The sequence below is a fragment of the Sylvia atricapilla genome, chromosome 15 (genome assembly GCF_009819655.1).
Source record: "Sylvia atricapilla isolate bSylAtr1 chromosome 15, bSylAtr1.pri, whole genome shotgun sequence".
In the NCBI taxonomy this organism is placed as follows: Eukaryota; Metazoa; Chordata; class Aves; order Passeriformes; family Sylviidae; genus Sylvia; species Sylvia atricapilla.
Window position 1 is genome coordinate 6,152,328 of NC_089154.1, and position 13,646 is coordinate 6,165,973.

Genomic DNA, 13,646 nt, shown 5'->3' on the forward strand with positions numbered 1-13,646 from the left:
GGGGAGCCCGTGGCACTGAGGTCTACCACAGACCACCTCATTCCTGCCAGTTCTGTCACACCGTCCTGTACAAGAGGATAAACTTTTGCTGGCAGGAGCCTTCACGTTCAGGGCTGGCATGTGCTGGGCCTTGGTCTTGCTCCAGCCCCAAATCCTGAGCCAGCAGAACCCATCACAGTGGAAGGCTCACCCAGCACTGGTAAAACAGATTTGGGCACCTTCTCCCCATGCTTTAACTCTTATTTCCTGGAATAGCGCAGCCATGAAGGTGGAAGTAGGGGAAAGGGGCCTTCCCACATGTCATTTGCTGGGACAAGAATATAAAATTAATTATTTAAAATTTATGGCACGTTTCATTCCAAAACAGGAACTCTACCCTTACCTCCAAGCAAAGAAACACAAGAAAGGACTGGGAAGGAAGGGCAAGGAACCAGGTGGACAACACAGGAGTTACCTCTGGATGCTCTGGGCCCTCACCTGTCTGCAGAGCAGCTTGTTGAGAGAAGGAGATCGGGGGGTTCCATGGGGAGCCAGGACCTTCCAGCGGTGCCGCCCTTCGTGGCCGGGGCAGCGCGCGGGCAGCGACTCCAGGGGCACCCTCAGAGAGGAGCTCGTCCCCACGGGCTGGGAGCGGATGGAGGTGATGGATCCTAGGGCAGGACACAGGGAGCAGTCACTGCTTGGCCTCGGGGCTCTCAGGGTTTGGGGGCAGAAGGTTCAGGAGGGGAGTAAACACAGCAGGGAGAAGGAGAAGGGGTTTTTTTTTGCGGAAAGGGTGGTAAAGTACTGGGATGGTCTGCCCAGGGTGGTGGTGGAGTTGATGCCTTAAGTTTCATCTTTCATGTTTTTCAGATTTTGTGCTGCCTAGGAGAGTAGTTCTGAGCATCACATTAAGTGTTAGTCAGCTCTCCTCACAGAGCAGGCAGACAAAACAAATCCTTTTCCTGCTGGAGACCAAGGACAACGAGTACAACTTTGAGGTCCAAAAGCACAAACAAGGGTGGGCTGAAGAAAAGAAACAAGAAGGATGGGACCTCACAACCTGAAGCTGTAACTGGACAATTAAACCCCAATCTCAATATGTAAATGGACCAAAACTTATAAATATGTGAAAACTTGTGACCTGTCGTCCGTCTTGGGTGTATCCCTGGCCAGGCTCTTGAACTGCCCGAGGTGCATCCTTTGAAGGCCTTCTTAACAAATCCCCCCACACTTTATTCCTTTAACGCTGTCCAGCCTCTGTTCCAGGCAGCCTCTTGAGGCATCACTGCAGGCCCAGGGTGGTTCTTCCCCGCAGCCCAGCCACCACCAGGGGCTTGTCCCTGAGGCACAGCTTGGCTCAGCCTGGTCCCACCAGGAGCTCGTGGAGCTCCAAGTGCCCTGACAGCCCTGAGCTATGGTCAGGCTGGAATCTTTCTCCTCCCAAAGCCTCCTGTGCTGTGCCTGAAGGCCATCCCTCCTTCCCCACTCCATCCATGGTGCTGCTTTACTGCACTTGGGAGTTGTTTGAAAGATCTCCTGCTCCTCTGGTTTTTGGCTGCAGGATTTATTGTCCTCATTAGTTTGAAGCGCAGCGTCTGTTCCTCCAGCGCTGCCCCTCTCCATGTTAACAACACCATTATCCATCACTCCAAGAGATCTCACCCAGGGGTCAGGGAACTTCAGCCTCTGACAAAAGCCATCCACACACATGGCAGTTGCACTTCACAGACAGATTTGTTGGTGGGGATGAAGAAAAGTGAGTGTTTAATAATTTTTCTTTTGGAGCTTTTCTCCAGAACACCACAGAAGGAATTCCTGCCCCCATCCCGTTTCTCCCTGTTTTTTTTTTGGGCTCTGCTAGACCCAGAGTTTCAGGCTGAGCCTGTGCTGTTCATGTGCTATTCCAGGCTTTATAAAACGCTTTTTATGATGCAGAAAAACTCTGTCATAAAATCTGTCACAAACACGGTCATAAAATCCAGACCCAATGCTCTACTCCCTGTCCTCAGCTGGAATTTCCTCCTGTTGGAAACTTTCCATCGAGCTCTCATATAGGAAACCCAAACCCCCTCCAGACTGGATGCTCAGGAGCACTGAAGACCTCTGGAATTGGATATTTTTTCCCTTGTTTTTCTAGGAAATCAGCAAACTGCATCTAAAACAAAAATATCCTGAGATCTGCTCATCCCACAAGATTTTCACTGTGTGGTCGGCAGAGCACTGGGAGAAGATCAGACATCCTGAAGCCCATGGAAACACAGATGCTCATGAAAGCAGTTTTATTTGGATATAATTTATGGATCTGTGGCTTGAAGCAGGGTTTGGGCAGCTCAGGAGCAGCACAGCTCAGGGTGCTGCTGGTTTTACCACCAGGTAAAAAATCATACCCATCATATCCATCCCTCCAGTGCTCTTGGAGAGAAAAGTAGGAACACAGAAAACATCAGAGAATTCTTGGTGGGTTCTACCCACCCCTGCCAACATCCCAGCAGTTTTATGTGGATATAAATCCTGCTTTACAACCACTCTAGGGATGAAAAGCAGCCTCAGGAGACCGCCCGTGAAACTCAACCTCTGTTTTCTTTCCTTCACAAGGAATTTGCAGGTGAAATAATAATAAACACTGAGCAGAGAACATGGCCTGGCTCCCAGTGAGTCTGAACAAACACAGAGTTCCTTCTCCCAAGGAAATCAGAGCAAATCAGGGTTTGCAGAACCCACTGAGCAGTTCTTGCATTTCAAACCACGGCCGGATCAAAGGGAACCAGGCTGAGAACAGTTCTTGGGAGCCGCTCCGGGAGCACGTGTGCTTTTAGGGAGGCAGAGATTGTGTTTCAGATCGATTTCCCCTTCAAAGCAGCTCGACAAAAGAGACAGAAAGGCCTTTTCAGGGAAATGTAGGAGGCTGCAGTGGATGAATGCCCCCTCAAAGGCTCCTGCACTCGTGATTCCCGGATTATGGGGTCTCTCCATGGGGTCTCTCCACGACATTCATTACAAGGCCGGGCTCGGGAAGAACCAGAGAGTGGTTTCTAATCTTTCTGCTCCCAAAGAAACCCCTGCAGCTCTGAACTCCATGTGTGGTGCTGAAAGGCACTGCCCTGAGGCTGCAGCCTGCCTGAAACGATGAGGAATTATGCTGGAAGCGATCCCGACTCCGGCTTTTGTTCCTGGGGATGTTACTGATCCGCAGGCAGGAGTCAGAGGGAATGCACAGCTCCCTTTTCCTTGGCTAAAAACCTGTACCTGTGTTTGGGAGCCTCGCTTCTCCCCAAACATCTGAGCCACCAGCTGGCTCCTGGGAAAGGGATGGAAATGTGGAATTATGCAGGATGTGGGAAACCAGTGTTGTGCGGATGGGATTGGATCAAAGCAAACCCTGCTCAGGCCAGGTTTGGGTTGGTTGCTCCCCAGTGAACCCCCCTGTGCAGCTGCTGCCCCGTGGTTGCAACCATGGAATTGTAAAGATTGGAAAAATCCACGGATTCCAACCATGAATCCAGCACTGCCAAGGCCAGCGCTAAATCAATTCCCCAGGTACTAGATCCACAGGTTTTATGAACACTTCCAGGGATGGTGACCCCACCACTGCCCTGGGAGTCTGTTCTGATGCTTGAACACCCTTCCAGTGAAGAGAATTTCCCTAATACTCTTAGGGAAATAAGAATATAATTTATTATAATATTCTTAATAAATAGAATTATTTAATGATAATATAATTAAATCTTAAACCTGCCCTGGCAGAACTTGAGGCTGTTTCCTTTGGGAGCAGAGCCCAACCCTGTCTCCTCCTCCTGCCAGGGGGTTGTGGAGAGTCAGAAGTTTCCCCCTGAGCCTCCTTTTCTCCAGGCTGAGCCCCCCAAGCTGCTCCTGGTGCTCCAGCCCCTTCCCTGGACACACTCCAGCCCCTCCACATCCTTCTTTGTCATGATGCCTTGGGTTGCAAGATGTAACCAGAGGTTTGTATTCTATCACCAGGTGGGGCAGTGTTTCTTTGTCCCTTCCAGGACCCACCCTCCCTCCAGGGGTATCTGCTGTCCATGGGCCGTCCAGGCTCACTGCAGGGCTGAGACAATTCCATCATCCCATGGGGAGAGGCTCCACCCAGGGGGAGGAGCCCAGCATTCCCACCTGGATCAACCCTGGGATTCCGAGCACCAGCACAGCCTGTCTGCACTGGATTCCCAGAGGAAAACCAGCCCCATCTCAGCACCACTGGAGCTTCAGAGGAAAACTGCACCCTTGAACAGGATCATTGCTCATTGCTCCAACAGAACCACATCTGTCACTGCAGAAGGACTGGATTGGACTGCTCCAACACCCTGACCAACGGGGTGTCAGGTTATATTCTGCCTCTGGCAGTGTTTGTGGTTGGTTTTTTTTTTTTTTTTTTTTTTTTTTTTTTTTTTTTTTTTTTTTACTTCTGCATCATTTTTAGTTCAATTTTCTTAGTAAAGAACTGTTATTCCCATAACTTTGCCCGAGAGCCCATTTAGCTATTATGCCCATTTAACTATTATGCCCGTTTAGTTATTAACCCATGAGAGTTAATTTCAAAAATATAATTCAGAGGGAGGGGGGGGGTTCATATTTTCTATTTCAAGGAAGGCTCCTGCCTTCCTTAGCAGACACTTGTCTTTCCAAGACACATCAGGAACCCAAAATTTTGCCTCAGGGCAGGGGAATCTCCCAGGGTGGTACCTCTTTGGGCTTTGCAGGGGTAGGTTTCCATCTCCACCTCGTGCAGGGGGAGCGGGGCCTTGGCTGGAGTCACGGGCCGGAACATGTAGCTGTCATTGGGCAGGGAATGCATCCTGGACACGGAGATCTTCCGGACTGTCAGCAGGTTCTGGGAATCCTGGGGCCTCAGGGAGGCTGCACTACCCTGCAGAGCAACGAGAGAGGGAGATGGGCTCACCCCAGTGGGGAATTCATAGGGAATTCCTTCCCTTGCTGCTTCCCAAGCCTTGTGCAGGTGTTCACATTGGGGTCTCACCCAGAGCCTGCAGGACAGCAAACTTACACGGAGGGAAGAGCTCAGGATGTGGCTGGAATAAAGGGAGGCATCAGTGACCCACCATTAAAAAAAAAATCGACTTTTTGTCCAAAGCCAACTCTTGGGCACACAGAGATAAAGGAAAGGCTGGGGAAAAGGAGCCCATTTGTTAAACACACAAGAAAAGCAGCATTTCTCACATTTTCCCCATCTGATGTTCCAAAGAGATGCTTTCAGGAGCCCTGAGGGTGGCATCCTTCTCCTCAAAGAGAGGACAGAAGAGCCAAAACAAGTCCTTCTGGAAATTCTCCCCAGAACACTCTCACAGGGCAGACATTCAAACACATCGACACCACTGCAAAACCACTGCCTGCCTCCTAAAACCTGGAGCGTTTTGGGCACCGCTGAGCCCTGAAGAAGGAGGCAGAGGGAAGGAGAAGACATGGTGGTAGTGAGGTGGGGGTGTGGAGCATGTTTGGGGGTGGAAAAGGAATTTTTCTTTGTTGTCACTGAAATGGGTCTGGTTGGAAATGAACACCACGAACCTTAAACCTGACCCTGCTCAGGTACCTCAGCAAATCCACCCTGGGCTCACAGGAAGCTTTAGGGATGCAAATGATGCCCCCGAGGTGCTGATGGAGAAGCTGAGAGGTGATGCCACGGCTTGGCCATGTGTTGGGGGAGCAGGAGCCCCTGGGCCAGGCCCTGCATCCCGGCTGAACACATTCCCCTCCCCAGTTACCCTTTTATCTAAAACATCTAGAATCCCTCTGCTTTTCTTTCATGTCAACCTCCCAGTGACTGATTGAAAACATGTTTCCCAGCTGCATGTCTTAAATTAAATGTATTTTGCTTTGCTCTGCTGGGCTGTTTTTTCTCCTCTCCGCCAGCAAAACCTGTCCCTGAGATCCCTCAGGTTTAGCGCTCACCAAGGATCTGCTTAAATCTGGTTTTGTCCTTGTACTTCTGGGCTTAGAATTGTCTTTCCTCAGCTCCCTGAAGATGCACACCCCAAGGTGAATCACTCCACGGTTTCACCCTGTGCAGCTTGGCTGGGAAGGGAGGGCCAGCAGGTATTTACAGCTCATTGGCATCCAGCTCTGCCAACTGTGGCTGTGCTCAGGAGGCACCCAGGGCTCTCAGCTGACGGATTAAGCCTCAGCAGCCAGTGCCAGTTGGGTTTTGGCCATCCCAGCTCCATCAGCACGGCATCACCTGAGCTGGGGGCAGCCAGGGGCTCGTTCACAGCCCGGAGCCACAGTGGGAACAAAAGGGCTCAGCACTCGAACAGGAGGATCTCAGGACTTGGCTCCTAAAGCCCAGTTTGTCTTTGGCTGGAACAAATGAACAGAAAGCCCTTCTTGACATCAGCCACTTCAATTTTTAAGGGTTCAGCTGTTGAGGCCTGACTGAATTAGGGACGTGGGTAAATTTCAAATGAAATAAGTGCTTGAAATATGAACCACAGGTGGGAAATTTGTTGGCTCCCACCTGGAGAGCTGCTTTGGACAGTGAGAGTGGTTCGGAGACATCACTGCTGCTCCTCCTCCTTGCTGGGAAACACCTGCTGCACTCTAGAGCCTGATCCCATACCCTGGAAATTGGGATGGGACTGAGCAGAGGGGCTTGAAGCCCCTCTGGTTTGCTGGGAATCTCCCTGGAGCATCTCCCGAATGCCCAGCTCTGGGGATTGCTGGAATGGTGAGGTGTTAATCCCCCCCCGCCTCAGTTTCCTCAGTATCATAAACAATAACGACAATAAAATCAGACCTGACACTGTCTTCTCCACAAACAGAAACTCTGCCTGCAGCTCTGGGTTTAATATTTGAAGTCACGCTTGCTCACCACATCACCCTGCACACCAAATGCACAGTTTAAGGGCTTAAAAAAGAGGATTTCCCTCCTATCCCACACAGGTCTGATTCCTCTGGGATTCCTCTGATTCCTCTGGGATTTCCCAGCTGTAAAGGACAGAGGCTGCAAAGGTTGTGGCTGTGAAGGGACAGGTTTGGTACAGTTCAGACACAGCCCCAAAGCACAACACCATGGAGGGTGGGACATCAGCCACCTCAGCTTTTGTGGGATGGTGGCGAGCAGAGCAGGAGGATGAAGGGGATGCTCTTCCCCTTCATCCCTTCCAGGGTTAAAGGAGGCTCTGCCCAGCTCCTGATGTACTTGGGAAGTATTGGAAGATGAGGAAAACCCAAGGGGAACGGACTGTGTGCAATCCCAGCCCATGTGAGAGATGTGCCCTCTCTTCCCTCAATTAGAAAAGCAACCTGTGCATTTCCCTGCAGGAATGTCTGTCAGGAGCAACATTCAAATATCCAATTCCCCATCGCTGTGTAACCAAATCTCTTTCCTCGCCTTAATGGAGTCTGATAGATTTCACAAAAATCTAATTTAATGTAATTTAATCTCCGAGCCCCCACTGATTTCGCGGTAGATTTATTTGTGATCGTGGTGACAAAGCAATTCCATGTTCACTCTTAATCACAGGCTGCTGACATGGGATGAGACAATTATCTCACGCCCTCCTTCCCCTCTGCACTTGATTATTTTCTGATTTGATAGGAATCAGAGAGCAGGCAGTGTCAGGAAAATCAACCCAGGAACCTCCAGCTCCTCACTGAGGGGAATCTGATAATTCTCAAGTGATCCATGTCCTGAGCAGAGCCACTGGGGAGCTGCAGGTTTACACCAGCTCTGACTTGCTGGAGGATCCTCTGTGAATCCCAAAGTGGGATTAAAGAGAACCTGAGCAGTGCCCATGTGAAAGAAATTTATCCCATCCCATGCTGTGGGTGCCAAGGCTCCCAGTGCCAGCATTCCCAGGCTTTCAGAGGTTGCTCCTTGGTCCTGCTGCCCTGAAAAATGGCAAGGACTGGCTGGGACAGCAGGACAGGGACTTGTGGCTTTTATGGCTCTGAACTTAAAACTCACAACCTGAGAATGAAGTGGAGAGATGGACTTTCAACCCTCCTCTGGAATAATGGCCAGGACAACGTTTCCAGCACCTTCCACCTCCAGGAGCCCTGGGAGCTGACTCAGGATGTGGGGTGGTGTTGGAACCCTGGGCACTGAGAATTCCAGCCTTTCTGTGCTCACAGGCACTGACCCCCAGCAAACACTGCATTTGACCTGAGGCCGTGGAAAAGGCTCCCAAAATTGAGTGACAGCACTGGGATTGTGGGTGTGGGGTTTGAATAGAGGTGTGTGATATCACAGGGGGGAAAACTCAGAGTTGAAGATAGAGTAATACCTAGAATATAGTAATATATATATAAAGCATTGTGGAGGTTTTAGGGTGGAGGCTGAGTCCTTCTTTTTCACCTTCTTCATCATGGCTCTGGGTGGTGTTTTGTAATTGGAGAGAGAAATCCTCATTGTCGGCCACGGGTGGTTGGTTATTGGGTTAAAGATAAACTAATATAGGTGCTATTTTGTTATTGGACTGTTTGTCCTTAAAAGGCCTTGCAGAGAGATAGAGGGTGGTGGTGACATCTCTGCTGCAGGGGGCTGGGACAGCTCCTTGTCTCCCCTCCCTCCAGCTGTGTATGGAACCTGCCTGTGTGGAACAACCTGTGTGGAACAACCTGTGTGGAGCAACATGTGTGGAACCTGCTGCTCAGGCTGGTGGGATCCATCCCCTCCCCTCACCACCTCTGTCCAGGCTCTCACCAGGGCTTGGTGCTTCTCCTCGCTGTGCTCCTGGTTCCCGTGCAGTGCCCGGCTCTCCAAGGCCCCCCTCCTGCTCCCGCCGGCGGCGTTGCTGCCTCTGGACATCTCCAGCTCGATCTCAGCGTCCATCTCAGCGTCCTCCTTGGCCTCCTTGTTGCTCTCCTCCAGATGCTTCATCAGCACTGCCACCACCACGTTGACCAGGACGAACTGGGCGATGAGGACGAAGGTGACGAAGTAGACGGGGGAGATGACGGGCAGGTAACTGAGGCAGTGCTTGTCCTCACGAGTGCACTCCCGGAGTGTGTCCTGCAGCAGGGAGGGACAGGGCAGGCATTAGTGGGGCTCTGCTGGGGCTCCAGCTGAAGAAACCCCCCCCAAAAAACCCCAAACCACAGAGTACAACTGAAACAGATAAGAGAAAATACAGAGATCTGTGAATTGCGTCACCTGCAAGGAGGGGAATGGGCTGCCCAGAAGTTTGGGATTTCCAGCTACAAGGAGGGGAATGGGCTGCCCAGAAGTTTGGGATTTCCAGCTACAAGGATGGGAATGGGTTGCCCATAAGTTTGGGATTTCCCATCCCTGGAGTGTTTCAGGCCAGGCTGGACAGAGCTTGGGGAAAACTGGGACAGTGGAAGGTGTCCCTGCCCATGGCAGGGGGTGGAACAGGGTGAGCTTTAAGGTCCCTTTTCAACCCAAACCATTCCATGAGCCTGTGATTCTGTAACGCACCCCACAGCACATGGTTACTTTCCCCAGTGAAAAAAATTATCTAATTTTCCTTGAATATTATATCCAGGAGCAAAACTTCAGGCTGGGTGAAACTCAGGATAACCCTTGCTTGAAAACACACAGGGCTTTTATATTAGGAAGCCTCGTATTGAGGTTTTGAGAGGAAACAATTTTGTTTTCACCCAAGAGTTGCCTAAATCCATTTGAAAACTTGTACCTCCAGCTCCCCCGAGAGGAGGAAGCCCCCAGAGCCTGCACACACCTTCATGATCCCGTTCCAGTTGTCCCCCGTGGACACCCTGAAGAGGGTGAGGAAGGCCATGCCAAAGTTGGTGAAGGTGGCGTGGCGGCTCAGGCCCTCACAGGGATTCTCTTCACTGCAATCTGTGGGACAGGGAAGGACAGTTAGGGTTAGCTTAGGGTTTGGGTTAGAGTTAGGGTTAAGTTTGGGGTTAGGGTTAGAATATCAGCCAAGCCACGCTGGATCCTCCACAGCAGCCCCCAAAGCTGGGGCTGGCACCTTGAGCTACATCCATGGATTTATGGCATTCAAGGGGTGTACTCTAATGGTACTCTAAACCAAAAAACCCAAAAACTCACACCTACAACCTACCAAAACCTAAAGCTCAAAAAAACCTAAGCCTAATAAAAAACTATATAAACTATGATACACCCACAATAAAAACTTCCTCAGTTTTACTATCTCTCTTCAAAACAACAAAAAATTGTATTATTTTATATAATTCATTCTTTATACTTATAAACATTTTGTTTGTTTAATAAATATTTTTTCCACTTTTCTCCAAAAAAATTATTTTCCCAAACCAACTAAAAAAAACCCCAACCAAACAAAAAAAACCCCAAAACCACCACAAACAAAAAAAAACAACCTCAGGAGGAACAGAGAGGACAGGGGGAAAGGTGTTTTCAGCTGTGGAAATGTTGGTGGTGGAATTTTCATCCCCTGGAAACATTCAAGGCCAGGTTGGATGGGGCTTGGAGCAACCTGTGATGTCCCTGTCCATGGCAGGGGGTGGAACTGGATGGGCTTAAAGTCCTTTTCAACCCAGACCCTTCCATGATCTGATTTCTGTGATTATCTTCACTCCTGCTCTACAGCCTCCTTTGTCTGTTTTCCTCTTGATTGAGCCCTTTGCCTTGATGATTTTTTATATCCACCACGAGGGATATTTTCACTGAGATAAAGTGGAGCAATTTGACATTTTCCCCCTGAGAATTAACAGCCTAATGAATGCAAATTGAACATATGAAATATCCATCTTCCCATAAAACACAGCCTCATTAAATATCCATTAGGACAGGCAGCAATGGCTCTTGGTTTGGACATTTCAGTCTTAGGTAATTATTCCATGGTAAATTGGAAGGAAAAACACAAAAATCCAAGAAAAACCCACAAATGACTAGTCCTGGGGGAGAGAGGGCTGATGGTTCTTGTGGCTGGTGTGAACTGATCAGGAAGAAGGAGGGAATATTCCCATTAAATTGGGCTGGGAAGCAGAGTCCTGCCCCAGTGGGGTTTGGACTGATCAGGAAAAAGGAGGGAATATTCCCATTAAATTGGGCTGGGAAGCAAAATCCTGCCCCAGTGGGGTTCCCTGGGCTGGCATTGCCCAGGTGTGTGTGGAAACACCAGAAGAGCCATTTGTCACCCCTGTGACGGCACAGATGCACCCATAACTCCAGGGATGGATTACAAACCCACACTGCTTCTCTCAGGGTGGGTGCAGAACGAATTCTTTCCCCAGAATTTGTGCGAGACCGAAAAATAATTTGGTTTTGGTTGAAAGAATTATTCTGCTCTCAGGCACTTGTAATCTGAGCAGAGGGCTGGGCTCATAAAGGGGATTAATGACAGACATAAACTCTGCTCAGGAAGGGCCCTTCTGGTGCTCCTGGAGCTCTAATTGGGATGGAAATGTTGAGGATGCAGACACAGCTCCTTCCAGCAGCATTTTCCAGGCTGGGTAAGGCCAGGCTGGGGGTTTTGCTCTGATTTTAGTGATGGGCACATTCCAGGATCCTCAGACTTGGAGGATTAATTAATGCTGGACGAGCAGGAAGCACTGGATGCCTCGTGATGGATGGAGAGAGGGGAAGGTGATGCTGAGAGCACGGGGCAGAGGAGCCCTGGGAGCTGCAGGAGCCAAGTGCAGAGATCCGATGGGCTGTGGGGGAAGCTCCGAGCAGGGACATGTTTATGGTGGCATCTCTCCAGCAGGAATCTGACCCCCGTCCAGCTCTGCAGACCCGTGTTCTGTCTCCAGTAGCAAACTTGAACAAATCCATGCTGGGCAATGATATTTTAAACAGCAAAGAGTTCCTGCACAGCCAAGGGTGGTGTTGGACAAAGCCCTAAATGTGTGCGTTAGGAGGGTTCTGTGTTACATCCTCGTGTGTCAGCTGTGACCCTGAGATCGAGAGAAAACTTCCATCTTCAGAGCATGAGCGTGAGGCTAAGGAAGGCCCAGGAATGAGAGAGAGAGAGAAAAGGAAGCAGCCAGATCCCAAATAAACACCAACCGGATGGAGCGAGCGGCCTCGGGCCCATTACTCACCCAGCTTGCCAAACAATTCCACTCCCAGGGCAGCATAGATAAAAAACAGGAGCATAAAAAGTAGGCCAAGGTTCCCTACCTACACAAGGAGAAAGCAGAACAAGGGTCAGGCAAGTCGAGGTCATGAATGAAATCACTCCATCACATTTTCAACACAAGTAAAGCAAGGACAGGGCGGGGGTCAGAGGCAAATCAGATTTCCCTCGGCTTCCAGCAGCCTGGTCCCTCTCAGGGGTCTGCTTTGAGGGAGTCCTCTGTGCCCTTGGGAAAGCAGCAGCTTCTCCATCACCCTCCCCTTGTCTGGAGCCTGGCCACCCCAGGGCACTCTGTGAGGCTGGGCTGCTCTGGGCTCTGGGCTCTGGTTTGGGTTTGAGGGGTGTCTTTCCTTTCTGGGGACTCTGAGACAGCAACACTCCACAGGAGGAACTGCTTTGCAAAGGTTTCACTGGCATGGAGGGCTTGCAGTGCTCCAGGGAGAGAACTCCCTGAGTTCCTTTACAGGAATATTGTATTTCCTTCTCAACAAGAACTTCCCCGATTTCAGCTTTCCGTGTCCCACAGCAAAATCCTTATCCCACACACCAACCCTGGCAGCTCCAGGGGCTGCGGGAGGTGTTCCAAACCCCCCCAGGGCGGCTGGAGGGAGGTGACAAGTGACATGAAAACAGCACAAAAGCTCTTCACACCACCCCAGCATCGCAGCTCGCCGTGCTGGATTCCATCCCAGCACAGGATCCAAGCCTCAAAAACATCTCCCGGAGCAGATTTTTGGTGCTTCAGGCACAGAACAGGAAGGGCAGAGTGACATGACCTGCTCCCACCTGCAAGGAACCGCTCACATTTATCTCTGCTGCCACTTTAATCGCCCTGTTAGCAGCTCCTAAGTGAGACAAAGTGAGTTCTCGCACCATGAGCAGGATTTTATCCCGAAAAAACAAGGAGTCAAGAGGTGATCCAGGCAGTCAGGCCCAGGGATTCCTGGTCTCTGAGGTGCATTTTAGTGAACTCTGAGTTTGGGAGGGTTTTCTTCTCTGAGGCAGCACAGCCACAGGGTGGGTTTTTTTTTTTTTTTTTTTTTTTTTTTTTTTTTTTTTTTTTTTGTGTGTGTGTGTGTGTTATTTGACTGTGCTTAATTTAATCAGAAAGTTTATCAGTGTGATATCTGTCATCATAAAATTAACACAGCCCTCGCTGATGAAAGAGGGGATTTTTTATATTAAAGAAATGGGAATGGTCCAATCACCCAGTGCAGGCTGTAATTGCTATAAAGCCTAAACTGGCTCTGCAATTTCCCTAACATTATTACCATCCTCCAGGGAATAATAAAGATAAAACAGGGATGTGGATGGCTGGGCTGGGTTATTTCATCTGCCTTCTGGAATAGCTTTTCCTGCTCCTGTCTGCTGGACCACTGATGGTTTGGGAGCCATTAGAGACGAGCAGGCACAGGCACAAACACACCACACACGCTGCTGGGGAGGCAAACGAGCAAATAATTACAGGGAATTAAAATAAAAGCGATAAACAAACTCGGGAGGTTGAGGTAACAGAAGAGGGCGGTGGGTTTTGCTCTAAGCAGCCTGAGTGTTTTGATGCCTGAAAAAAAATCAGTAAACTCATGGCACTGACGAAATCCCAAAGAATTTTGGGTAACGTGGGAGTTATTACCAGGTTGT

General features: G+C 49.9%; 1 protein-coding gene across 1 annotated transcript in view; it reads right to left on the reverse strand.

Annotated features, from left to right (window-relative positions):
- Positions 1-13,646, reverse strand: part of CACNA1H (calcium voltage-gated channel subunit alpha1 H) — a 108,787-nt gene that overhangs the window by 1,919 nt on the left and 93,222 nt on the right. The window contains exons 28-32 of the mRNA XM_066329904.1: positions 11,971-12,049; positions 9,657-9,778; positions 8,660-8,968; positions 4,684-4,867; positions 478-650 (exon numbers count right to left, since the gene is read on the reverse strand). Coding sequence (XP_066186001.1) covers positions 478-650; positions 4,684-4,867; positions 8,660-8,968; positions 9,657-9,778; positions 11,971-12,049 — 867 coding nt within the window. The remainder of the gene's footprint in view (positions 1-477; positions 651-4,683; positions 4,868-8,659; positions 8,969-9,656; positions 9,779-11,970; positions 12,050-13,646) is intronic.